The sequence below is a fragment of the Halichoerus grypus genome, chromosome 2, assembly GCF_964656455.1.
Source record: "Halichoerus grypus chromosome 2, mHalGry1.hap1.1, whole genome shotgun sequence".
Lineage (NCBI taxonomy): Eukaryota > Metazoa > Chordata > Mammalia > Carnivora > Phocidae > Halichoerus > Halichoerus grypus.
This window is the reverse complement of record NC_135713.1, coordinates 198,604,436-198,630,250: the sequence shown is the minus strand read 5'-3', so window position 1 is coordinate 198,630,250 and position 25,815 is coordinate 198,604,436. Positions and strand designations below refer to the sequence as shown.

Below are 25,815 nucleotides of genomic sequence, written 5' to 3'. Positions count from 1 at the left end.
GAAGAGTAAATGAGCTACCACACATAAAACTTTTAGAATGGTGCCTAGCCCATAATAAGCATTTGGTAACTGTTTGCTAATAGGAATATCATGGATAAATTCAATCAGATATTCTTATATCAGTTCACTTATTTTGAAACAGGTCAAAGGTGATTGGCAAAAGTATCTGGGAGAAGGGGAAATGAGCAGAGAGACAACAGAGAAAGGAAAAAACTATAACCTGACACAGAAAGATTAGAGAAAACCCTCTATTCCCTGGAGTTGGGACTTCTCAAATTCTACCATTTCTAGTAGTTTTTCAAGCCCTAACTCCTGTGTGAAAACTTACATAGCTATTTCAGTTTTTCCTGTTCCTTACCACTAACTTACAATAACTACGTTGACACCAGAAAATTTAGTTAAATTAACAAGCTAAATCAGGACCAAATCACATTAGTCAGGCCAAAATCTCACCTTTCAGCAACATGGTTCCATAAATGCCCAGAACCTTAACCCTGACTCATATTCCTCCAGTGGGCAATGAAGATGGGTATGGTTGTGTGGTCATTCAGTTCTCCTAAGTGGATGCCACCAGTTGTCCTATTCAATGGTCTTAGATCCAATTTGCTGTTAATACTTTAACATGAAATGAGTGTACTCCCAGGTACGTACAACAGCTCTAGCCTGTTTGAACCTGCACACTCTGTCCTCTGCCTTGACAACCCTTCTTTTTTTTTTATTATGTTAATCACCATACATTACATCATTAGTTTTTGATGTAGTGTTCCATGATTCATTGTTTGCATATAACACCCAGTGCTCCATGCAGAGCGTGCCCTCTTTAATACCCATCACCAGGCTAACCCATCCTCCCACCCCCCTCCCCTCTAAAACCCTCAGTTTGTTTCTCAGAGTCCATCGTCTCTCATGGTTCGTCTCCCCCTCCGATTTCCCCCCCTTCATTCTTCCCCTCCTGCTATCTTCTTCTTTTTTTTTTTTTTTAACATGTAATGTATTATTTGCTTCAGAGGTACAGATCTGTGATTCAACAGTCTTGCACACTTCACGGCGCTCACCATAGCACATACCCTCCCCAATGTCTATCACCCAGCCACCCCATCCCTCCCACCCCCCACCACTCCAGCAACCCTCAGTTTGTTTCCTGAGATTAAGAATTCCTCATATCAGTGAGGTCATATGATACATGTCTTTCTCTGATTGACTTATTTCACTCAGCATAATACCCTTCAGTTCCATCCACGTCGTTGCAAATGGCAAGATTTCATTCTTTTTGATGACAGCCCCTCTTTTTATGCTTGATAGCCCAGCGTGCCTCAAATCAGCTCCTTGGATCATTCTGGACCAGACTGTTTCTGCTGGCAAATTAGTTCCTTCATTTATTCATCATTCATTAAGCCCCCTGCCAGAACTAGGATTCAAAGATGAATGACAGTCTTTCACCTCAGGACAGGCAGAGCCTGGGGGGAAACAGGCACTTAAATAGATAATTAGTAAAAAGAGTGGTAGAGATGGATGCAGAGAATAACCAAACCTAGAGAAGGATCATTCAGCCCAGCCTAAGAGTGGTAGGAAAAGTCAGGAGATAACTCTTGAGGTGAGTCTTATGGAAGGGAAAGGTCACATAAGTTGTGATGGGGCACATGAAGGGTCTTCCAAACAGGGAATACAGCATGACCAACATAGCACAGCAAGAAACAATGTGCGTGTGTCTAAAGAATGACAAGAAATTGACATTTCTGAGCTCAAAATACAAGGCTAGAAGAGGGAGAAGTAAATATTAAGAGGTATGGGCCAAATCAGATCACTTGAGTTTTGTTTGCCAAGAAGGACAGTCTGTCCTGCATAGTGTGGGGAATCACCAAGTGATTTTAGGGAGGCAAAGTAGACAGCCAGACCTCTGACAGATCACTTGGACAGCTTTCTGGAATGGATTTGAAGGCAACACAACTGGAGAAATGGAAACATTCCAAAGGTTGTGTCAGTCTGGGTTTGGTCAGGAAAAGTGAGTTGCTGGAAATATTATGTAAGTAAAGGGATTTGGTATGGGAATTAGTAATTCATAAAAGTACTAAGAATGGAAGAGGGAGGGTCAAGAAAGCTGTAGCCAGAAGGTCAAGGAAACAGCCACTGAGGACCTTATCCAGATGCATGGAAGTGGGTGGGTCTCACAAAGTTTGCTGGGATTCTCTGGGAAGGTTCCCACCGGGTTTCTTAATCTCCAGCAGCAAAACAGGGCTTGTCAAGAAGTCTGAGAAGCTGCTACAAATCTAGAGTCTGCCCATGTGTCTGCCCCCATGACCTTCAGAGAAAAATGGCCTTTTTTCACTTCTGCTTTCCAAATCTTGGCAAGTTCTCCTCAAGTCCAATACCGAGAAGGATTTCTGGGAAGTGTAGTTCCTGGCATATCCTCTGTATTGCAGGAGACAAGGGGCTAGGTTGATGGAAAGGGAAAACATCATCAGGTTCAGAGGTCAAGGTGAGAGATGATAAGAATCTGGACTAGAAGGTCATAGACAAGTGATAAAGGGATAAATTCAAAGAGATTTCATAAACTTAAATTCATAAATCCATAAGGTTAAATTATAGTAATTTTGTAGACCACAGGATGAGGTGAGAGAGAGGTAAGAAAGAAGGACGTTTCTTAGGCATTTAATTGGCATTCCTAGGTGGATGCTGAAAACACCAACTGAGATAGAGAACAGAAGTGGGACTGGTTTAGAGGGAAAAATAATAAGCCCTGTGTGGTATCTATGTGTAGATACAGAGCAAAAAGCTGGATATTCACATCTGAGACTTTGAAGAAAGGCCTAAAGACACAAATTTGGGAGTCATTAGAATCTAAGTAAGAGTTGAAGCAATGAGAGTGGGCACTATTATATGGCAAAGATTTGAGAATAAGAAAAATAGTTGGTTAAGTGTGGAATCCAGTTTAAGGAATCCATAAAGTATGCTGAGTGGAATAGTAAGAGAAGGATATGGAAACCAAGAGGGCAGAAGCCAAGGAAATAAAGCCTTGCAAGAAGAAAGGAGCTAGCAATTGTTTAATACAGCATCTATTAAACAATGACTGGAAAGTGTCAGTGTCCGTTGGGATTCCATAGAGTGTCATCGGTGTCTTTGCTGAGGATAGTTTCAGTGGAGTTGTAGGGTCAGAAGCTATGTTGCTTTAGGTTGGGAATAAATGTGAGATAAAGAAATGGAAACAGAGAGTAGAGAGACTATTTTGATAAATTTGCCTGTGGAGGAGAAGAAAAATAATAGAGAGGGGTTCAGGACTGAAGGAAAGCCTCTCCCCCATCCTCTCTTCCTCACTCTCTCTTGTTCTTTCCTTCCTTTCTTTCAATGGTAGCTCTCTCTTCATTTGCCAACTGAGAGAAATAGCTGGAATATACGAAATAACAAGTTTGATAACAGTATGAGCAGGTCTGTGCAAATCTCTTTGGGGGTGGTGTGAGCTTTCCCCACTGCCCTCCTTGGATCCCGTTATGAGGGTGACACCCTACCTTGTGAGGTTCAGGATTAATCACAAACTGTAATATTGGCAGTTAACATAATCTGTGTCATTAGAAAATGTACTTACCTCAAAGTTGCTTCTTTTTTTTCAGAATCAGAAATGTTACAAAAGAATATGATGGAAAGCCTGAAAAAGTAGAAGCATTGCAAGATGAAGAGAAAAACTTCATTGTTTTGATGATGTTTTTAATTAAAAAAAAAAAATTTTTTTTTTGTTTCCTGAAGATGCAAACAGTCATAGTGGCAAATTAGAGAATGAGTCTAGATAAAAAGAAAAAATTTTAACAGCCCACATTTCTACTCTGAGGGATAGTCATCGATAATATATTTACATATATATAACATTTTTAAAAATAGGATTGTACTGCTTTTGCTGGTTTATAATCTTTGACTTGGATTTGTCAGACTGAGCTTGCAGTATCACTGGAATTGTGCTTACTTTCATAGGACTTCTCATCATCTCTTTTGGGCTGTGGTTTGTCTTGTTTTTGATTCTCTGACAATATAATTCCACATGTTGTCTATCTTCAGAGAATCTTTTAAAATTTCTAGGGTGCTAATGGAACTCTGTTGTTTCTCCATGGAGTTAGATAATGTTTCAAATATTCAAGAAAAAATTATCAAATCCTAAGCACTCATATAGAAAAATGCCTGTGATGTGTCCTGGGTCCCACAGACCCCTCTAGAGACCATGACCCCACTTTTGTGATACAAAACAGAGCAGTGACCAGTGCCAGGGAAAACTTTATCATCCTCTCTTTAACCCACGCTCCCTCCCTCCAAATGTGGAATACATACCCCTTTGCCTCTATCCCTGGCCCTTCTGTCTCAGCTCTGGGAGCCTCTGGGAGACTGTTTCCTCAGTCACACTGCTTTCCCTGGCCCAGGAAGCAAATACTCTCTTCACTCTGCTTTATTCCTGGTAGCCTTTGCTCTGTTCTTTAACATCGAATTAATATATTCTTTGACATTTGAAGGATTTGGGTAGGGAGGAAGGTAGAAATTTATATTCTCAGTCTTGATCCAATTTCTCCAGAGAAATTAAGGTTTTGTCTTCATAAAAAGACACAATTAAATACATAATTTTAGAGTGTACACATAAGAATACCAATAAATGAAGCGCTGAGATACATTTGACTCTTATAAACTTTTGTAAGGTCCACTCCATCTGAATATAATCCAAAGTCTAATTTTCAGATTTTATTCTAAAACAGGCATATTTCTTGACATATATGAAGGACAGGTCACTGCAATACTTGGACACAGCAGAGCTGGTAAATCGACACTGCTAAACATTCTGAGTGGGTTGTCTGGTTCTACAAAAGGTAAGAAAATAATATTAGAAGCAAGTTGGCTGATGAAGCAGGTTCCTCAATGAGATTGTGTAAAACAAAAACACTTATCTAAAGCAGGCTTTTTTACACAGTTGAGTAATTCAGAATAGGAACTATTTATTTCATATTTATATAAATTCACCAGAAAGCTTGTATCTCCGCTCTGCTATTGTCATTCTGTGTCCACTTTGCATTGCTGTGGACCCTGATATTTATGTTAAGAATAATCTGAATTTCTCAATGTATTATTTATGCAATTATGAAATGTGAAGTTTTCAACTAATATCCTGTCTTACCACTTCCTAGAGTTACTTTCCTGGTGTTGAATACTTGAAAATTTCTATTTACAGGATCAGTCACTATTTATAATACTCAACTCTCTGAAATAACTAACATGGAAGAAATGAGAAAGAACATTGGATTTTGTCCACAAGTCAATATTCAATTTGACTTTCTTACTGTGAGAGAAAACCTCAGGCTATTTGCTAAAATAAAAGGGATTCAGTCAGAAGAAGTAGAACAAGATGTAGGTGAGCATATTAGAACTAATGCCTTTGAAAATAATATACTTTGCTCTTGACCATGTTTTTGTTGAACTATTACTTTATTTTTTCATAAATAAAGCTTAATTGATGAAGTTCTTAGAATAGATTTCTCCTAATTATTAGAAGAACTGATTAAAGTAAAATATTTTTTATTATGTAGAGGTTTTGTTTCAATAGGTAAAAAGAGTTATAATGGAATTGGACATACAAAACATTCAAGATGTTATTGCTAAAAAACTAAGTGGTGGACAGAAGAGAAAACTAACATTTGGGATTGCCATTTTAGGAGATCCTCGGGTAAGAGAAAAAAATATTTTTTGAGATTAATTTGGTTTTTTTTTAAAGATTTTATTTATTTATTTGAGAGGGAGTGAGCGAGAGAGCATGAGTCGGGGCGCGGGGGAGGGCAATGGGAGAGGGAGAAGCAGACTCCTCGCTGAACAGGGAGCCCAACACAGGGCTTGATCCCAGGACCCTGGGATCATGACCTGAGCCAAAGGCAGACACTTAACTGATTGAGCCACCCAGGTGCCCCAAGATTAATTTGTATTGAAGGCTATCAAACGATTATTAAGTCCAAACTCTACCAAATATAAGAGAAAATTTGTAATAAAGGACCATGCAAGCCTATGAGGAATCCAGTGGAGGGCTGTATTTGAATCTAGAAATCATATGGGTTTCCATGCAACATTCTAAAGACCCTCACTTGGAAGTGGAAGATGAGCTCATACTCTTCCTCCTCTGTAGGTTTTGCTCCTGGATGAACCGACTGCTGGGTTGGATCCTTTTTCAAGGCACCAAGTTTGCACCTTCCTGAAGGAGCATAAAACAAACCGCACAATCCTTCTTAGTACCCAGATCATGGATGAGGCTTACATCGTGGCTGGTGATTCTTGGTTTCTTTCTTCTAATAGTTATTTAAGGATTGAACATGAGAGATATTCTCTATAATCTGTTTTTAAAAGTAAAGAATCCTGTTTGTAGTCCATTTGAGTGACTGCCTTGTAAAGATGAAATTTGCTTTGGAAGAATTCTGATCCCCCAGTGAGTTCTTAGGCCCATGCTTTATGTATCTTCTTGTCTGTAACTTTCTTCACTGTCTACATTAATCACAAGTATATTTTTTAAATTTTGAAACTCTAATATTTCATATATAGTTTTGTTGTTGGATAGAAAAAACTTTTAGCTGGGAAAATTATTTTTAAATTTATAACCCTTTGTTGCCTTCTTAGGAGGATCCTTGGTTCACTAAGCAAGGTATTGAGTGTGAAGATGCAAGACTGGAGAATTAGAGATTGAATAAATGTTCTGTCTAGGACATAGTGGCAGGTGGGGAAGACAAGTTTCAGTAAGCCTGGAAAGGGTACAAGGCAGAATCTTAAAAAAAATGAAGACAGAAATAGACTCAGTGAAAAGAAGAGAAATTTTTGCTTTCTAATGTGCAGTATAACCTTATTCTAAGTTTCCTCCATGAAATCTGAAGTAAAATATACTTTACCTCTCAGTTTCCTCCTGCCTTAATAACTATGAAACAGCCATCCTCAAACTTAGTGTCTTAAGTCAATTAAGTATTTATTGAGTGCATGAGTTGGAGAGTTGGCAATTCAGGGTGGGCTCACTTAGAAAGATCTTCAGGTCTTTGACTGGGTTCGCTTACATGTCTGGTGGTTGAGTGACCGTTGGCAAGTCAAATTAGGTGACCTAAGGTGGCTTAGGTGCCAGCCTAGGTGTGTTTCCTCTTCCAGCAGACTGCCCCAGGCATTCTCACGGCAATGACTAAGGCTCTAGAGACCAAGTCCCAAAGCATAAGCCCATTTCAAACCTCTACTTGCCAAAGTCAGCTAACATGCCATTGGCCAAAGCATTGGCCTCATGTGGTGGAGGCACATATCCCGGGGTGGAGCAGGTCTCCTAGCCCATGGTGAGAGAACACTGCAAAGTTACATAGCAAAGTATGTGGATAAAGGGAGAATGGAAGATTTGGGCTATCCTAGCAATGTTTTATGCCATTGGATAAGCTGTGAGGGATGCAGTGAATTTCTGAGTCCTGCTTCAAAGGAAGCATGGGGGTGAGAGGTGGTACTGTACCCAGGAACTCCATTATATCAAGACTGCGTTCATACTGAGAAATTCATTCGGTGATTTGGTCTCCAGAGCAGAGAATATACCCATATAAGGAATCCACATAATTTATTCTTTCTTTCTTTCTTCTCAGATAGGAAAGCGTTTCCGTCTAATGGGAAGTTGAAATGTGCAGGGTCATCTTTGTTTCTGAAGCAAAAATGGGGTATTGGATATCATTTAATGTATTCTGGGAGTAGCTTTTTAATATGAGTATCAATATAAGAGGTGACATTTCATGTAATCCTCTAGAGATATAAGAAAGCCAGCTTAATATTTGGTGGAAATTGATGTACAATAATCAGTATAGTGTATCTCCCTCATTAACATGTGCCTTGATATTTATCTCTTGATTTTAAACATGTAAATTTCTAAATGTGTATGTATCTTTCAATAAAACATTTTTGGCTAATGTATCGGAAACATAATTATGTTTTCAAAAAGCAACTGATAATTTATGGGGCGCCTGAGTGGCGCCATTGGTTAAGTGTCTGATTCTTGATTTTGGCTCAGGTCATGATCTCAGGGTAGTGAGATTGAGCCCCGTGTTGGGCTCCGTGCTGGGTGTGGAATCTGCTTAGGATTCTCTCCCTCTCCTTCTGCCCCTCCCCTCACTCTTGCACTCTCTTTCTCTCAAAAAAAAAAAAAAATTGATAATTTTTAACAGAACAATTGGCCCTAAAGTTCTGAAATTGTATTCTAAATCTACTTTATATATCAGAATATCACGTGGGATAATTTAGAAAGCAGGGCATATCAACAGGCAAGTTATTGGCATTAATAGAAACCATTTGCTGCAAGAAAGCAACTGTTTATTAAAAACCTTATTAATTTTTTAGTGATCCAGAAGTAATGTTTCATGTACTTTATATCCTATCATGATTTTATATACATATACATACATATCTCTATGTAATAAGTATATGTGTTTTTACATGCTAGCCTGCTGTCTATCTATCTATCCATATATCCATATAACATGTAAACTGAAATTTCCACTTACTTTAGAAAGTTGCCTGGGGGATTGGGGTTGACATGTAATGCACTGTATTTTTTCCCATTTAAAGTAATTCAAACACGGCTACCATTTAGCACTTGGAAATAGAACATCTTATTTGTGGGAACTGATTACTGAAATTAGCAGGAGATTGTCTCTAATAAATATGAATTATTTAATAAAAAACTGTCTTTCAATGAGCAGTGGTGTTAGAGATGAATTCAAAAGACTTATGCTTCTTTTGAAATGTTAGTTTACACAGGAATGAAATGTGTAATCTAGAAAGAATTACATCCCTCAATAGACAGCACATCCCTGATGCCAAGTTAGCAGCAGAAAGTGAAGAAAAACTTGTGTACATTTTGCCCTTGGAAAAAACAAACAAATTTCCAGGTAACTTACCATGCTTCCTTTGAATATGTGATAAGAATACACATAGAGTGTATGTGATAAGAATACACATACACTCGGGCGCCTGGGTGGCTCAGTTGGTTGGGCGACTGCCTTCGGCTCAGGTCATGATCCTGGAGTCCCTGGATCGAGTCCCGCATCGGGCTCCCTGCTCAGCGGGGAGTCTGCTTCTCCCTCTGACCCTCCCCCCTCTCATGTACTTGCTCTCTCTCATTCTCTCTCTCTCAAATAAATAAATAAAATCTTTAAAAAAAAAAAAAGAATACACATACACTCTATGTGTATTCTTATCACATAGAATACAGCTAAGTGTCCACGATAGGCTGATTGCATTTTCTATTTTCCACCAGTTGGGTTTTAAGGCTTATACACCTCACACTATTCTAAGAGCTCTGCCTCCTGTTTTCAGTATAATGAAGTGTGTTATCAGATACACGGTTTTAGTGTGAGAGCAACTAAAATTTCCATGAATGTATTTCACTGAAAAACCCAGATTTGCTCTCTGTGTCAGCATTAAATGAAGCTTTGAAATGTCTTTCCTGAAGCAGCAAAAACTTTTCTTTTAGAGACACAGATTAAATAAGGCCTTATTTTTTTAAAACACTTGGAAGTAGGTCAACAGGGTCTTTGTAAAATATCATTTTAATTGTAAGTGTAATATGCTCAGTATAGAAAAACTAGAAAATACAGAAAGGAAATAAAATTTACCCATGCTTAATGAATTTTTGAATAGACATACATACTTACACAAACATATGCATGACCATAGTGATGCAAGAAATTTTAAAGCGTATGAAACAGAAAAGAGATGCAAAATAATAAAATTGATTTGAAAGACAAGAGAACATGAAAATATTTTTATTAGATTATTGTGGCAGCTTTAATATGAAAATATGTTTAGATTTATCTATTCTGAGTAATCTTTAGGACTTTGTATTTTAGTGTACTTATTAGCAAATTTAATTGCATTATTTTATTGCTGTCTGCTTTTTAGATCTTTACAGTGACCTTGAAAAGTGTCCTGACCAAGGCGTAATGAATTATGGTGTTTCCATGACAACTCTCAATGAAGTCTTTGTGAACCTAGAAGGCAAATTAACAGTTGATGAGCCCGGTATAATGATGTGTGTCCAGCAGAAAATTAGAAAGAGGAAACCGAAAATGACCACGTATTGATTCATATTTGTAGATTTTTATGTGGAATTCTGCCTAAATGTGTATTAGATATAAAATAGGGTTGCCCACTTTTAAAAGTATCATAACTGTTTTATATCTAACGTAATCAGACTTGTTGCTAGATAATTACTCTATTACTGCGTCCACTTCCCCATATCATCAATAGCTCTCTGCTAATGTCATGAGTTCTGGCTTCGTCTCTTCCTTGCCATTTCCTATAAAAATGTACTCTTACTTAGGTAATAAATTAATTCTAATTAATGTAGTCATAAAGAATAAATAAGTTGATATCTTCCCTTAGTTTAGTTTGTAAAACTAATAATTAGAAGAATGTAGGAGCTAACTATGAGCCAGCCATTGTCCTCAGCTGTTGGATTACATTGGTCTTAATTCCCATAATAACTTTGTTATGCAGGGAGAAAACTGAGATTTGGAAAAATGGAGTGATTAGTCAGAACCATAACAGCTGCTGTGAGGCGTATGTGAGATTTGAATAGGAGGTCTTTCCTGGACTTAAAACCAGTGTCTTGGAACAGTCGCTGGGATGTCAGTCATCAGTGATGAACTAACCCTGTGGAGGACTTCTAGATGACAGAGGAGCCCTTTTAGAAACGCAGCTACAGGGGCACCTGGGTGGCTCAGTGGGTTAAGCATCTAACTCTTGATTTCGGCTCAGGTCGTGATCTCGGGGTCATGGGGTTGAGCCCCGTGTCAGGCTCTGTGCTCAGCATGGAGTCTGCTTCAGATCCTCTCCTTCTGTCCTTCCTCACGCTCATGCACGCATGCTTTCTCTCTCAAATGAATAAATAAATCTAAAAAAAAGAAAGAAACTCAGCTACATACATTTACATTTCTGTTTTTGCATAAACCTTTTTGCTCTGCAAAAATCCCTTAGTGAAGAACTGCTGCTATAGGTATGAAAGAGTAAATGCTTCCCAAGAAGGCTAAACCATCCTCAAAAATGAATTTACTCACTCATTGGAATTATAGTTGTCTGAAGGACAGATTTTGAATATGAGTTATGGATATCAGTAGCTTAACTTGTTAGAAGTGCTGTTTCAAATATTCCAGTGTATTTTCGAAGTTTCTAAAGAGAAAGTGCAAATAACATAACTGATTTTAATGGTTTATTACATGGTTACAGATTTTGGCATTCAGAAAGAGGAGAAAGTCAATGAGACAAGAGATACTGGAACTGAGTCTGAAATGCAACAGGCTCCTTGTTCTCTTCCTGGATTGAGAAAGGTCATTAGTACTGGAACTCTCTGGAAACAACAGGTCTGTGCCATGGCAAAGCTTCGCTTCTTAAAGTTAAGGCGTGAAAGGAAAATTCTTTTGTCCTTGTAAGTATCAGATTACTTTAAATCTCTCTAGTCAATATATACAAAAAAGTTTAAATGTGAAGAAAATAAGTCTATTAATTTCTTCACCCATTTAACAAAGTTTTTGGAGTGCCTATAAGTGTTATCCTACACAAGGGAGCACAGTTAACAAGGCCTTTCAACTTACATCTTGTGGGGGAGAAAAATACCAATGAGGTAACTACCCAATAAATATGTTAATTGTTCCTTATATCACAAATCATTATTGAAGCCTGTTATGTGCTAGGCATTGTGCTGTGGTGTTTACCTTCTGGTTGGGAGGAAAAGATAACAAATAACAAATATAAAAACTAAATAAGTTATATAGTAAGTTATGCAGAATAGAGTAAGCGGATGGGAAAGGCTGGTGGGAGTTAGGAGTTCATTATAATTCTAAATAAGGTGGTCAGTGTTGGCCTCATTGAAATGGTCACATTTGAGCCAAGATTGGAAAAGCCAAGCCAGTAAGAGAGGGAGAACACCAGTTTAGAGCAGAAAGCATCAATTGTATTTGGCAAAAGGGAAGTCACTGAAGGTTTTGAGAAGAGAAGGTCTGAAAATAGACAGCTCTTTTGAGATGCTTGACCATGGAGAGAAATAGAAAGAGCAGTAGTAGCTGAAGGGAGATTGAAATTAAGAGGAAGTTTCTTTTTTCTTTTTGTTTTTTTAATGAATGGGAGACATTAGAACATGCTTCAGTCATGATGGGATATGTCAGTAGGGAAATAATTGAAGATGAGCTAACTGAGCAAGATCTCAGGGAGGGTGGCAAGCATCTGGATCCAGAGCAATATTGAAAACTGACTTTGATAGGGAGCAAAGACAGCATCTATTACAACAGAAAGGAACACTGACAGGATGGATATGTTTTCTGGGTTTTTTTGGGGGGGAGAGATGATAAGACCAGGGGGAGTTTCTGTCTGATGGACTTCATTTTTTCCCTATGAAATATGAGGCTGAGAGTGAGGAAGAAGGAGGTAGAGCCTGAGGTCTGATGAGAAAGTAGTCATTGCAAAGACTGGACTCACAACCTTACTGGAGAAACAAAAAGATTACTTGAAAGACTTTTACTCATTGTTTGAGCTGGATAAATGAATTCTAGGATCTGAAATAGTGCATTAAATATGGCATCTAGTTTCGTGAAAATTAAAGTATAAAACAACAGCTGATGAGAGTTAAAATTTTACTTGAAATTGTGCACATCACAAGTCTGAGGGCAGTGTGAAATCGGGTTCCTTTCCCTTTAAAACTATGTTCGGCAGGCTGTTGGAGGCTCCTGGTATCCCGTCAAGTCGTCAAACCGTTTTTTCCTGTTGTCCTGGTCAACCACTTGGATCTCAACTTTTTTTGATGCTCTATTATCCTTGGACATCTTGCAATGTGATAATGATTTATGAAAAATTTTGAGCCCGTTTTCGATTAATTTCATTTTCACTTTATGTAACTAAAGGCCATATTTGTATGTTGAATTTCCATAGGTTGGCATTTATATAGCATGTTTGTGACTTAAATAATCAGAGAGAAAATGTTTTAGACTTGCATTTTCATTTTCTTTACTTAGGTTACTGATACTTGGTATTCCTTTTACCCCCATCATTTTTGAGAAGATAGTGGATGTGGTATCTAATTACACTCATTGTTGGGAGCTTTCATCCAGTATGTATTTCCTTTCTCTGAAACAACCCTCACAGGCTCCTCTTACCAGTCTGTTGGTCCTCAGTAATACAGGTGAGAAATAGGGATTCAATTTACTCTTGATTTTTATCATCAAAGATCTTTTGAAACACAAACCTTAGCAGCAAAAAGACCTCTATTAAGAACAGCTTGGGGGAGAAAGTGGTGTGTGTTTACGGCTTGCTTCATTTTCAAATTAAGGAAATTGATGGGCACATTTTCAAATCAAGAAAAACAATGGACATAATGGAAAATACCAAATTAACTTAACTTCATGAAGATGTTTTGAATGGGTCACCAGTACAGTAAATACCATTGGAAGGTTAGCCAGATCTAGCAGTTTAGATAATGAGTAGGACTGATTTGTATCAGTAGGACAAGCCTAGGTAATGAGGTGTGTATTTTGTATATAGTATATGTAGTTACAAACATTACAGAGTTCTGGCAGAGTTCATAAAAATCACTAGTAAGTTTTATTTCTGTGAGAATTGCAAATCTAGCTCTTGGGAATAAACCCTTTTACCTTTATAAGAATTACAAAATATATTAACCTATTTCTGAAAGGATTCTGTTACACTGAAGATGGTAGACCAGATTTCATGTCAGAATTAATTTCAGCCTATTCTCAGAGAGTGAAGGTCTTTATCATGTTATTCTGGGTATTCCTTAACATGAGAAGAATTCGTTCTTATTTTAAAGCTCTGATGTTGATTTTCTTGCTGTTATGTTGCCTTCCTTCATTGACTACATTAGGATCAAATATTGAAGACTTCGTGCAGGCACTGAAGCCTCAGGATATATTTTTAGAAGTTGGTGACTTTAGAAATAGAAATGGCTCAGGTGATCCTTCCTACAATGGAGCCATCATAATGTCTGGTGACTGGAAGGTATGTTTGCGTCCATGTACTATTTTATCATGAATGGGGTTTTGCCACCTTCTAATACTTTAGATCTATAGAAAAGCAACTCAAGTGTTCTATATCAGTATAACTTGAGTCCTTTTTGAGTAAGGTATGAAATTTTAATCCTTTAAAGAGCATGTTTTTTCTCAAAGGGATCATCTTTTATTAGTGATTTTATTTGTTGTAAAAGCAATGCATGTTTTGCAACAACATGGATAGATTTTGAGGGAATGGTGCTAAGTTAAATAAACCAGACAGAGAAAGGCAAATACTGCATGGTATCACTTATAAGTAGGAAAAAAAAAAAAGTCAAACTCCTAGAAATAGAGAATAGAAAAGTGGTTGCCAGGGACTAGGGGGTAGGGGAAATAGGGTTAGACTGGTAAAAGGATACGAGCTTTCAGCTATAAGATGAATAAGATCTAAAGACCTAATGTATAATATGGAGACTATAGTTGATAACACTATAGTATAATTGAAATTTGCTGAGCAGAACATAAATGTTCTCATATATACATACATGTGCACACACATACATATGTGTACATGTGAGGTGATGGATATATTAACTAGATGGGAGAAATCTCTTCACAATGTATATGTATGTCAAATCATTATGATGTACATTTTAAGTGTCTTACAATTCTGTTTGTCAATTATACCTCAATAAAGGAGAAAAAAGCAATGCATATTTAATAAATTCAAACATTACTAGAATATATAATATAAAAGGTAAAATTCCCTAATTTCATTTCTTTTTTTTTTTTTTACTTTATTTATTTATTTGAAAGAGAGAGAGCACAAGCAGGGGGAGGGATAGAGAGAGAGGGAGAAGCAGACTCCCCGCTGAGCAGGGAGCCTGACACGGGACTCGATCCCAGGACTCCTAGAGGAAGGCAGACACTTAATGGACTGAGCCACCCAGGCACCCCTCTAATTTTATTTCTTAATTTTTCCATATTATATTTCTAACTGTTAATCATTTGGTAAATGTCTTCTACACTCTTTTCCTTTATAAAAACACAAACTCACTATTTATAGGACCATCTTATATTTGAAAATATATTTTCTGAATTGGAATTGTATTAGAGTGTCCTACAATTCTCTCTGTCACATAAGATCTAAATCTTTGACATCTTTCCGTATTAGTGAATGTTCATCTATTTCATTTATAGAATAAGTCATTTGGATTACCAAAATAATGTATTCTTATAACAATTCAACAATTCAAAAAGGCTGCAGTGTCAAAGAAAAATTAATAGTCTCTTTCTCACCTTAATTCCACCGTGGTAATTTATAAACTATACAATAAATATATTTGTTTTAAGAATTTGGAACTTATATTTGTGTTTTTTTAAAGGATTACAGATTTTCAGTTGCATGTAATACCAAGAGAATGACTTGTTTTCCTGTTCTTATGGGAATTATTAGCAATGCCCTTCTTGGAATTTTTAATTTTACAGAGCTTATTAAAACAGAGCGAAGCACATTGCCTTTTGTAAGTATGGTACTGACTTATATAAGAGACAATTTAGCGAGGGATAAAGGGCAAGAACTCTATAGCCTACCACCCGAGTTTGAATCCTATTTACTGTGTATTAGCAAGTTTCTTAGCCATTCCTTGCTTCACTGTCTTCATCTGTAAAATGGGGAATATAATTGTACCTAAATTATATGATTATTGTGAGGATTAAATCAGTTTCCTGAGGACCTAGAACAGAGCCTGACATATACATTTTTCATTCATTCTACAAATATTTTTTGTCTTCCAGGTACTTTCAGGGGCTGGGGATACAGCATGAACAGAATAGACAAAAATTCCACTCTTTGGAGCTTATATTCTTGTAGCAGGGAGAGTTAGCATTCAGTCCATGTTTGCTATTACTTATTATGAAAGATCAAGAACTTTTCAAGGAGTTTTATGTTTAATCTCATATTTTTAATGAAAAAAACAAATATATGATAAAATTTCTTGCCTTAGTAAATTAAATGTAATTTATCATTTTCTATCCTTCCTGCTGATCTATTTTTCCATATATTACCACCTGGATACCACACTATAGACTTGTTTTATCACTGGCCTCATCCTTCTAGTCTAAAATCTTGTCTAATCAGAAATTATACCCAGCTCCCCAAGACATAGAACATTAAAAGAGCCAAGATCCAAAAGGACACTGAAAACTTTAAAATGATAGAGAAAAATAATAGACCTGTTAAAGAATCATAATTTGGGCTTTGTTTGGTTCATTCTTAAGTAGTTCTTCACACTTAACCTAGGTACCCAATACATATTTGCTGAAATCAGTGAACCAATGGATTTGCTTAGCAATCTAGCATACCAGCAAAGCCTCACATGCAAATCCTTAGTCTTACATCACATCTTCCTGGGGGAATTTGTTGAGTAAGTGATATACATTGGCTAATGAAAGCGTGGAGGGTGTGTGTGAAATTTATGAGAATGTATGGCCCCAACTCTAAAATTATGATTATTTAACGGTTCTGTAGTGTTTTCTCTATCATTTTAAATTCTGAAGTGTCCTTTTGGGTCTTGGCTCTTTTATGTTTTATCTCTTGTGGAATATAGTGCAATTTTTGATGATATGTAATTCTAATAACCATTCTCAGCCTCTCAGGTGTGTTTAGTTATGGTAGATAAAAAAGGGACAAATTGTGGAAATTGGGTAGATGTTTGCAAGTATATGCATAATGGTTGTAGAGAATGAAATTTTTACAGTAAGAAATTTATATAATGGCACCTCTATTTTTTTGCATATGAAATAAGGCCATTTCTGTACTTTTTTTTTTTTTTTTTTTTTTTTTAGTCTATTGTTATAACAGTAATCAATTACCCTGTCTGGAAAACAACTTAGATTTATAGTAAGACCTGTCCATGCCTTAAAGATTAATTTAAACATTTCTAGAAGTCAAGAAGTTATGCAAGAAAGATTTTGCTCTCCTCTAATTATATCTTGTAGCTAGGGACAAGAACATAGGAACAGCTTCAAGACAATTACTATTAGAGTTTTAGAGGCTGTTATCTATAATTCATCTACTGGGAAATAGGGAACTAAAACAAATGGCAGCTTCCGAGAATATCAGTGCAGCTCCAAAGAGTATGTGTCTTCATTTAACAATTACTAGATGAAAATATGAAAGAGAACCTGCTCATTCTCTCTAAATACACGCCTATAAAATTCAGGTTTTTAAAATTTCTTTTGGGGGCACCTGGGTGGCTCAGTCATTAAGCGTCTGCCTTTGGCTCAGGTCATGGTCCCAGGGTCCTGGGATCGAGCCCCGCATCGGGCTCCCTGCTCCGCGGGAAGCCTGCTTCTCCCTCTCCCACCCCCCCCGCTTGTGTTCCCTCTCTCGCTGTGTCTCTCTCTGTCAAATAAATGAATAAAGTCTTTAAAAAATAAAATAAAATTTCTTTTGATACCATGCAGTTCCTGGGAATGCGACCCGCTATTAGGGGTCACAAAATATGGTTCCTTCTCTCTTTGTTTGCTTCTTAAATTAGGTGTATGTTTCCATTCTGGACTTCTCACTATTTCTCAAAAACATATAACTATGTTTGATTGTATGACATGTAACAATTTCGACATTTTACAGGTGTGCTTTGAACTTCAGAATGTCTTAATGGTGGACTTTGGTTCTTTGAATGGACCCTTATTTCTCTTGGTCCTTGCAAACTGCATTTCTCCTTACATTGGCATGAGCAGCATCAGGGATTGCAAAGTAAGAGGGGGAGGGGAGGGGGAGAAAGATGACTTTATCTGACTTTAGTAGTTAGAACTTCATTGTTTTATGCACTCAGGATAGCTCTTCAAGAAAAATATGTTTACACATAAATATGTCATTGCTTTAATCTCATTATAGATTCTATTAAATGGTTAATCATTCAAAGGGGTCAGAAAGTTCACTATTCAACACAGTGAACTTGCCTCACCTTTAAAGGGAATCATACTAAATCAACTGTGGAGGTGAAAATGTGCTATTTTTTGACATCATGTTGTTATTTCACAATTCCAAACAGAATTTGTGTTTTTTTTTTTTTTTAAGATTTTATTTATTTGACAGAGAAACAGCGAGAGAGGGAACACAAGCAGGGGGAGTGGGAGAGGGAGAAGCAGGCTCCCCACTGAGCAGGGAGCCCGATGCGGGGCTCCATCCCAGGACCCTGGGATCATGACCTGAGCCGAAGGCAGATGTCCAACAACTGAGCCACCCAGGCGCCCCTGGAATTTGTATTTTTAAACAGAGCATCAAATATAAGATATACCATGTTTCCGAAGCTTTAACTATGCTTTTGTAAAGTGGCCTTTAAAAATTTATGTGATAGTCATTTTTATTTATCTACATCAAAAAGTAAACCAACTTTACAAATAAGTCAGACCTTTCATGTTGAGCCATTGGCTATACACAGTCCCACGCTGGATGTCAGATACTTAGGAGAAACCTATCTTCCAGTCACAGAGACACTGTATTCTTTGTGATCGTGTTAATGTCTTAGTTGTCCTGAGGCCTGCTTACCTAAACGTGGGTTAGAAAGTTACTGAAGCTCAGATTCACCATATAAAATAATATAGACAAAAAAAAAAAAACCTACCTGCTACTACAACATGCTATTTCTAAAGTTTACCAAGAATTAATATTTGCATAAATGAAGTACATTTTCTAACTAACATTTCAAACCCTTCTATATCCCTTCTGTTTCTTTATCAGCAAAAAACTTGGTCTCAGTTATGGATTTCAGGCCTGTGTCCTTCAGCATACTGGATTGGACAGGCTTTGGTGGACATTCCGTTATACTGCTTGATTCTTCTTTCAATATATTTAATTAACTACTTCATGATTTTGGACCTCAACTTTTCACTGGGACTCATGTTTGCTCTTGTAAGCGATCATTTTTTTTTTTTAACCAGGCTGAATATAATAATAGAATCAAAACAAATATCTTTCATTAACAAAAGGTGTACGTAAGAAAATCGCCTTACACAGCCTTATGATCTAATTATCTCCCCATTCCCTGTCCCACACGTCACCAGCCAGCTCTCTTGCTATTGACCTTATTGTTCGTAGGTGGTTTACATAGTTGGTTGTTCAGCTTCTCTTATATTCACATACGTGATTTCATTCATCTTTTGCAATAGGAGAAAGAATAGTGGCTTTTGGTCTCTTGGCTTTCTTATTGTAAGTATCTGTCCATGTAGTATGCACATTTGTATTAAGTTTTTTTAAAGCTTATTTTTAAAAATGCAAAGTTAAGTGTAAATACTTTACTTAGAAAAGAATGGAATTACTTCTTTAGTACTTCCATTATTGTTGGACTGTGTTTCTGGTTTTAGTATTGTTCATTTTCTTTCTCCTATTTTCCATCTGTTCTTTGGGGTTTTTCTTTTACATCTCTGTTTCTTTGGAGAGAAGCAAAATATCTGTAGAAATCTTGGCATGGCTTATCTATCATCAAAGACTAGATCACTTGGGACAGTTCCCTCATTTTACAGAGTGGGTAAAACTTAAAAGAATCATACCTGAACCTAACCCTCTCTACTCAGTGTAGTTTTCCTCCTGAATAATTCTACTTATTAAAAAAAAAAAAAGTGTGATAGGTGGCCATATTGACTAGTAACATAAATAAACACGAAAAAGTTTGATTAATAATATACTTTGTTGACATTTCGAGAATATACCATAGCTTTCTGATCATTTCAGATATTAAAACAGTTAATTAAGATTCACCTTAAGAACTGAAAAGGCCAGGGTGCCTGGGTGGCTCAGATGGTTAAGCGTCTGCCTTCGGCTCAGGTCATGATCCCAGGGTCCTGGGATCGAGTCCTGCATCGGGCTCTCTGCTCCTTGGGAGCCTGCTTCTCCCTCTGCCTCTCTCTCTCTCTGTCTCTCATGAATAAACAAATAAAATCTTAAAAAAAAAAAAAAACTGAAAAGGCCAGCCACATCCAAATCATAACTTTAATCTCATAAGCAGTGTATAGCTCTGTCCCCAAACCCATTTCAGGCATGTCCTTAGTTTGGGGACCAGTAGTAAGAAAGGGAGCAAGGTCTATCTTTTTATTCTTCCATTTTCTTCTGGATTTTCCTTTCTCCTATATATCCTGGGGACAGGATAGAAGGTTTAGGGGTAAAGAGACCCAACATCTTACTTCTTTGGGCTGTTATAGTCACAGTGGCTGGTCTTTGTGGATAATATCCAAAGGTTGGATTTTGTGTGGACAGGAATGCCACAAATACAACCAGTTGGAGAACTCAGTATGCCAGCAGAAATCCTAAAGGCTATTAAATTGCTTCTTAGTCTCTAAGTGTCCTTCCTATAATACCTAATCATATCATTCCTCGGGTCAATTTTATAAGTGGTTGTGCTACAATAGTCAAATGTCCTAACAAGGTAATGCCTCCTTAACTATTGGAATTAGTCCTTGATCTATTTGTTTTTTTTCCCTTATGTTTCCCAATAAAAGGTAGATGTGTCAGTTTCATCCATTCATTTAATCAATTTTTGCTTTATGTATTTTGAGACTACATGTGACCCTTCAACAGCATGGGGGTTAGGGGCCCCAGCCCTCTACACAGTCCCAACTATGCATATCACTTTTGACTCCCCCAAAATATATACTGTTGACTGGAAGCCTTACCAATAACATAAACAGTTGATTAACACGTATTTTGTATGTTACATATATACTGTATTCTCACAACAAAGCAACCTAGAGAAAAAAATGTTATTAAGAAAACCATAAGAAAAAAAAAAAAAGAAAATCATAAGGAAGAGAAGATACATTTTCCAGAACTGTATTTACTGAAAAATACCCATGTATACATGGACCTGCACAGTTCAGAATCATGTTTTTCAAGGGTCAGCTGTATTTTATTAGGTGCATTCAGTCTGGAATCATTATGTAGTGACCCTGTTTATTCTAATAATGGTTTTTGGTCTTAAAGTCAATATATCAGATATTAATAAAAGTTCACCACATCTCTTTTATTCAGTATTTGCCTGGTAAATCTTTTTTGCATGTGTTAACTTTCAGCCTTTCAGTGTCCCTTATGCTTCAATGTGTGTCTTTCGTCAACTGAATGTAGTTGGATTTTATTTGTTGTTGTTTTTAAATTCAATCTGACAATCCATGCTTTTAATTTAATGAATTTCTTGTGATTGTTAATATATTTCAATTTGTTTATATCATTTTACTTTATGGCTTTATATTTATGTATATTTACTTTATGGCTTTATATATTTATATGCATTATGTGGCTTCCTGTCTTTCTTGCTTTTGGTTTTTTATTCAATCAAATTTGTTTATTCTCAGGGCACCTGGGTGGCTCAGTCGTTAAGCGTCTTGCCTTCAGCTCAGGTCATGATCCAGGGTCCTGGGATCAAGCCCCGCATTGGGCTCCCTGCTCAGCGGGGAGTCTGCTTCTTCCTCTCCCACTCCCTCTGCTTGTGTTCCCTCTCTCGCTGTGTCTCTCTCTGTCAAATAAACAAATAAAATCTTCTAAAAAACATTTGTTTATTCTCTTTTATTCCACATTTTACCCTCTTCTGGTTTGGAAGTCATAAACCAGATTTTATTACCTTAGTGGTTACTCTTTGCATTAGTTTGCTGCAAATGCCATAATAAAGTACCACAAATTGGGTGGCTTCAACAACAGAAACTTATTTTTTATCATTCTGGAGGTAGAAGTCCAAGATCCAGGTGTCTGCAGAGTTGTTTTTCTGAGGCCTTCTCCTTGGCTTGTAGATGGCCACCATCTCCCAGTGTCTTCACATGGTCTTTCGTGTGTGTGTGTGTCCCAATTTCCTCTTCTTATAAGGACAAGAGTCATATTGGATTAGGGCCCACCCCGTGACCTCTTTAATCTTAATTACCTCTTTTAAGACCCTATCTCCAAATACAGTCATGTTCTACCAGGCTTAGAACTTCAACATATGAATTTTGAAGGGGACATAATTCAGCCCATGATATCCTTGATTTTCCCCCCATATTAAACTTAACAAAGCCTGAAGTTAGTCAATATCCTAATTACTTCCAATGCTGTGTTTGGAGACTTTATGATCAATAATTGCTTACCCTACTTACATGCTGTTCTCTAGTGTTTTGTTCTTTCTTTTTCTAAATCTCACAAATAAACATTATTATTATTATTATTTTAGGAAGTTAAAAAAGATTTGCAGACACTTTTTGTTGACCATTATTTGTTCACTATTCACACTTGGAGCTTAGTCTTTTTTCTCTCTTATTAGGGCCTTTTTTTTTATTATTATTCTTTTTTTCACTCTCATTCTTAAAAGTTAATTTGACTGGGGGGTGCCTGGGTGGCTCAGTTGGTTGGGTGCCTGCGTTCGGCTTGGGTCATGGTCCTGGGGTCCTGGGATCAAGCCCCCACGTCAGGCTCCCTGTGGGAGCCTGCTTCTTCCTCTCCAACTCCCTCTGCTTGTGTTCCCTCTCTTGTTGTGTCTCTCTGTCAAATAAATAAATAAACAAATAAAAAAATAAATAAAACTATACATAGAGAGCTATTAAAAAAAGTTAATTTGACTGCATATGCATTTCTTGGTTGGCAATTATCTTCTTTTATCACATAAATATACTCAACCTCTTGCTGACGTTTTTGCTATTGAGATGTCTGCTGTCAGTTCTTTTGCCACGCCTTTGTAGAAGATCCATCTTTGACTGCTCTTAAGGTCTTTGACTTTAGCATCTTTAATTTCATTACAGCGTTTCTAGGTGTGGATTTCTTTTTATTTATCTTTTTAAAAATTAATTGTGCTGCCTGAATCCATGAATTCTTTTGTCAGTTCAGGGAAATTCTCAGCCAGTATCTCTTCAAATATTACCTCTCTTACTAAAGTAAAAATAAAATATTTATTGTTTGCTCCCTGGAGTCTACTGAGATAGTGTTAGTGTTATTCTCAGTCTGTTCTCCACATCTCTTAGCATTTTGTGCAAATTTTCCATATCCTTGTCCTTGCTGCACTCTGGGAAATGCTTCAGAATTTCTGTCCAATTCAGTTATTTCGTATTCAGCTCTTTCTAATTTATTTCTGATCTTTGGCTTTTAAAAATTTCAACTTTGTTTTCTAAAACTCTAATTGGTTCTCTTTCAAACATGTCCAATTATTCCTCATGGTCTTTTGTTACTTGCTTGTGTTCTTTATTCCAGGTTTGATTTCCTTATACATTTAATTGAAAATAATATTTGCTTGTTATTTGACAATTTTAATAGTCTACAGATAGTTTTAATATGTGTGTGTGTGTTGTTTTTTTTTCCCTCCTCATTCACCCTTATTATGGCTGATTGCTTTGTATGTTTGGCTTTCTTTCCTTTTTTTTTTTTTTTTTTAACTGGGAGCACATATTTAGTTGACCTTTAAGTATGGAACTCTCAAGATGTCAAATTGGGGATGTCTTCATCCTAAAAGAATTTTCAGTTACTTTCACAAGACGTACAGTGTAGAACCCACATAGGATTGCATAAGCCATCTTAGAGTATCATGCCTTAATATGGGATTTGCAAGGAATACTCATAAAGAGGGTTACTCTTTATTCTATTGAAGGTACTTGGAGGGAAGGACCTTAAGGAGGGCCGAAGTCTTTGCCTGTCCATCCCCGAACTGGAATAAGCATTTGTTCCCAGGTCTTTCAGATTTAGTGTTTACTTAAAGGTCCAAGTCAGGTTTCAGACTTTGTTTTTGCCCTTAAAGAATTCCCTCACTGTTTTTCTGAGACTAGCAGTGTATTTGAAGGGCATTTGTTTCAAATGGTGTGGGTAAGGTCTTTTTAGGATATCTATTCCTCTGTATTTCTACATATAGAAGTCCACCACTAACTTGTAAAACTGCAGTTTTGTAAAGCAGTGAATGTAGAATCTAGTTTATAGCAGATGGAGGAGTAAATATAAAAAGGGGAAGTAGAAACAGGAAGTGTTTTACAACTCCTTAAAATGTACTGTTGTTGCTATTGTTTGCCAGAGGGAAGATTTAATGGGAGGATTCTTTTTTATTTTCCTGATGTTTGGGACAAGATAGATGAGGTAATTAGTGCAGTAAGATAATGGAAAGAAAGGGAATAGGAGGAAGGAGGTAGGGTGGTCAAAGATAAGTTATTTCATTGCATTTATAGAATTAGAAAGTTTAACTTCAGTTTTCTAAAACTTAAGACATATTGCTCTATATTTTGTTAAAGCAAAACCTTTAATCATTATAAATGGTATGGGCAATAAATCTTCAAGGAGATTCTGATACAAGGTTATAAAATAAACTAATGAACCCTAAGATTATTTCAGTTTATATTGCTTTTTCCTTCAGAAAATGTTTCTTGTTCTTGTGGAGGAAACATTATTTATATGCTTTTTTGTTGTATTGTTTCATAGATATCTTGACACCCAACACATTGTACATTGACTTGATGTATGGACAATTGACTCATACAACAAAAAGTACAGTGGTTAAGAGTTTGGGCTCTGGAGTCAGATGGCCCCCAGTTTGAATCCTTGATCTAGCACAGAATAGTTAGAAGTCATTGGGCAAGTTACTTCAGTTATCTGAACCTCAGAAAATATGTATAATAACAATAGTACTCTAAAGGGTTAAGATTGAGTTTTTCAAAGCACATTAACTATCAGAGTGCTAGTAAATAGTTCATCCAAGTACTTGGCAAACAGTAAATGCTCCGTAGATGCTCAATAGGAGTTTCTATCCTCTTCTCTTTCTCCTCTTTTCTTACAACTACAGTAACTACAGTCCCACTTAACAAAATGTTTTGCATAAATTGGACCCTTAATATGTATCTTTTTTGATTGTTTGATGAATAAAAAACATAATGAGAAATCCTCCTTACTCTTTGCCTTCCCAGTATTCATTCATTGATATTTATTGCATTTCTCTGTTAATGTGCCACTTTGCTTGAACAAAACAGTCTTTGCAATCAGTCTTACATTCAATGGAATATGTAAAAGAAAGTGATTCTTATCCAAACCAAACCAAACCATTCTTCAGAATGTCCCCTGGATTTGTAATGGAAGGAGAACCAGAGCCAGGGAGTCCGCTTAGGAAACTACCAAAGTAGTCTGGGTGGGAATATGGGCTGCTACGTACAGGGCAGTGCTGTCCCTATTATTTTTCTCTGAGGATTTTTTTTAGCATAGTTGACACACAATGTTCCATTAGTTTCAGGTGTACAGCATGGTGATTCCACAAGTATACATTATGCTATGCTCACCGCAAGTGTAGCAACCATCTGTCACCATACAATGCTATTACAATGTCATTTACTCTATTTCTTATGCTGTGCCTTTTATCCCCATGACTTATTCACTCCTCTGAGGATGTTTTAAACCTTTCAATTTTCCTACGTTAGTATCAAAATGGATAATTCTTGTATTTCTCCTGTTGCTTAAATATGGCAATAAATACCCATCTCAATATTTATTTTGTCCTTTAAGTTCCCAAGTCATATTGCCAGTTAATTCTTAAGTTTATCCTGATGGTGAAGGCATTTGAGGATTCTGGGTGATAAAATAATGTTACATCCCTTCTTTTTTTGTTGCTCTCCATCCATATCAGGTAGTATAAAATCTTTTAGATGAATATGTCAGACTTTATTATAATCCCGTGTTTCAGTTGTAATGATAGTTTCATGCTTCCTAAAGAGGAAATCCTAACAATATTGCTATATATAAGGTGAAAACTGAAAATGAGAATATCTCCTAGGAAAACAGATTCTTCATAGAAAATAGCTTAAAATATTATATAATGACTGAGAA

At 36.7% G+C, this 25,815-nt stretch overlaps 1 protein-coding gene across 1 annotated transcript in view; it reads left to right on the top strand.

The window, feature by feature from the left end:
• ABCA10 (ATP binding cassette subfamily A member 10) overlaps nucleotides 1-25,815 on the top strand; it is a 60,089-nt gene that overhangs the window by 19,394 nt on the left and 14,880 nt on the right. The window contains 16 exon segments of the mRNA XM_078066391.1: nucleotides 3,602-3,662; nucleotides 4,726-4,838; nucleotides 5,198-5,373; nucleotides 5,570-5,689; nucleotides 6,140-6,278; nucleotides 7,608-7,698; nucleotides 8,764-8,903; nucleotides 9,916-10,035; nucleotides 11,242-11,440; nucleotides 13,020-13,186; nucleotides 13,886-14,019; nucleotides 15,395-15,532; nucleotides 17,662-17,769; nucleotides 18,757-18,927; nucleotides 19,114-19,243; nucleotides 23,756-23,820. Coding sequence (XP_077922517.1) covers nucleotides 3,602-3,662; nucleotides 4,726-4,838; nucleotides 5,198-5,373; nucleotides 5,570-5,689; nucleotides 6,140-6,278; nucleotides 7,608-7,698; nucleotides 8,764-8,903; nucleotides 9,916-10,035; nucleotides 11,242-11,440; nucleotides 13,020-13,186; nucleotides 13,886-14,019; nucleotides 15,395-15,532; nucleotides 17,662-17,769; nucleotides 18,757-18,927; nucleotides 19,114-19,243; nucleotides 23,756-23,820 — 2,072 coding nt within the window.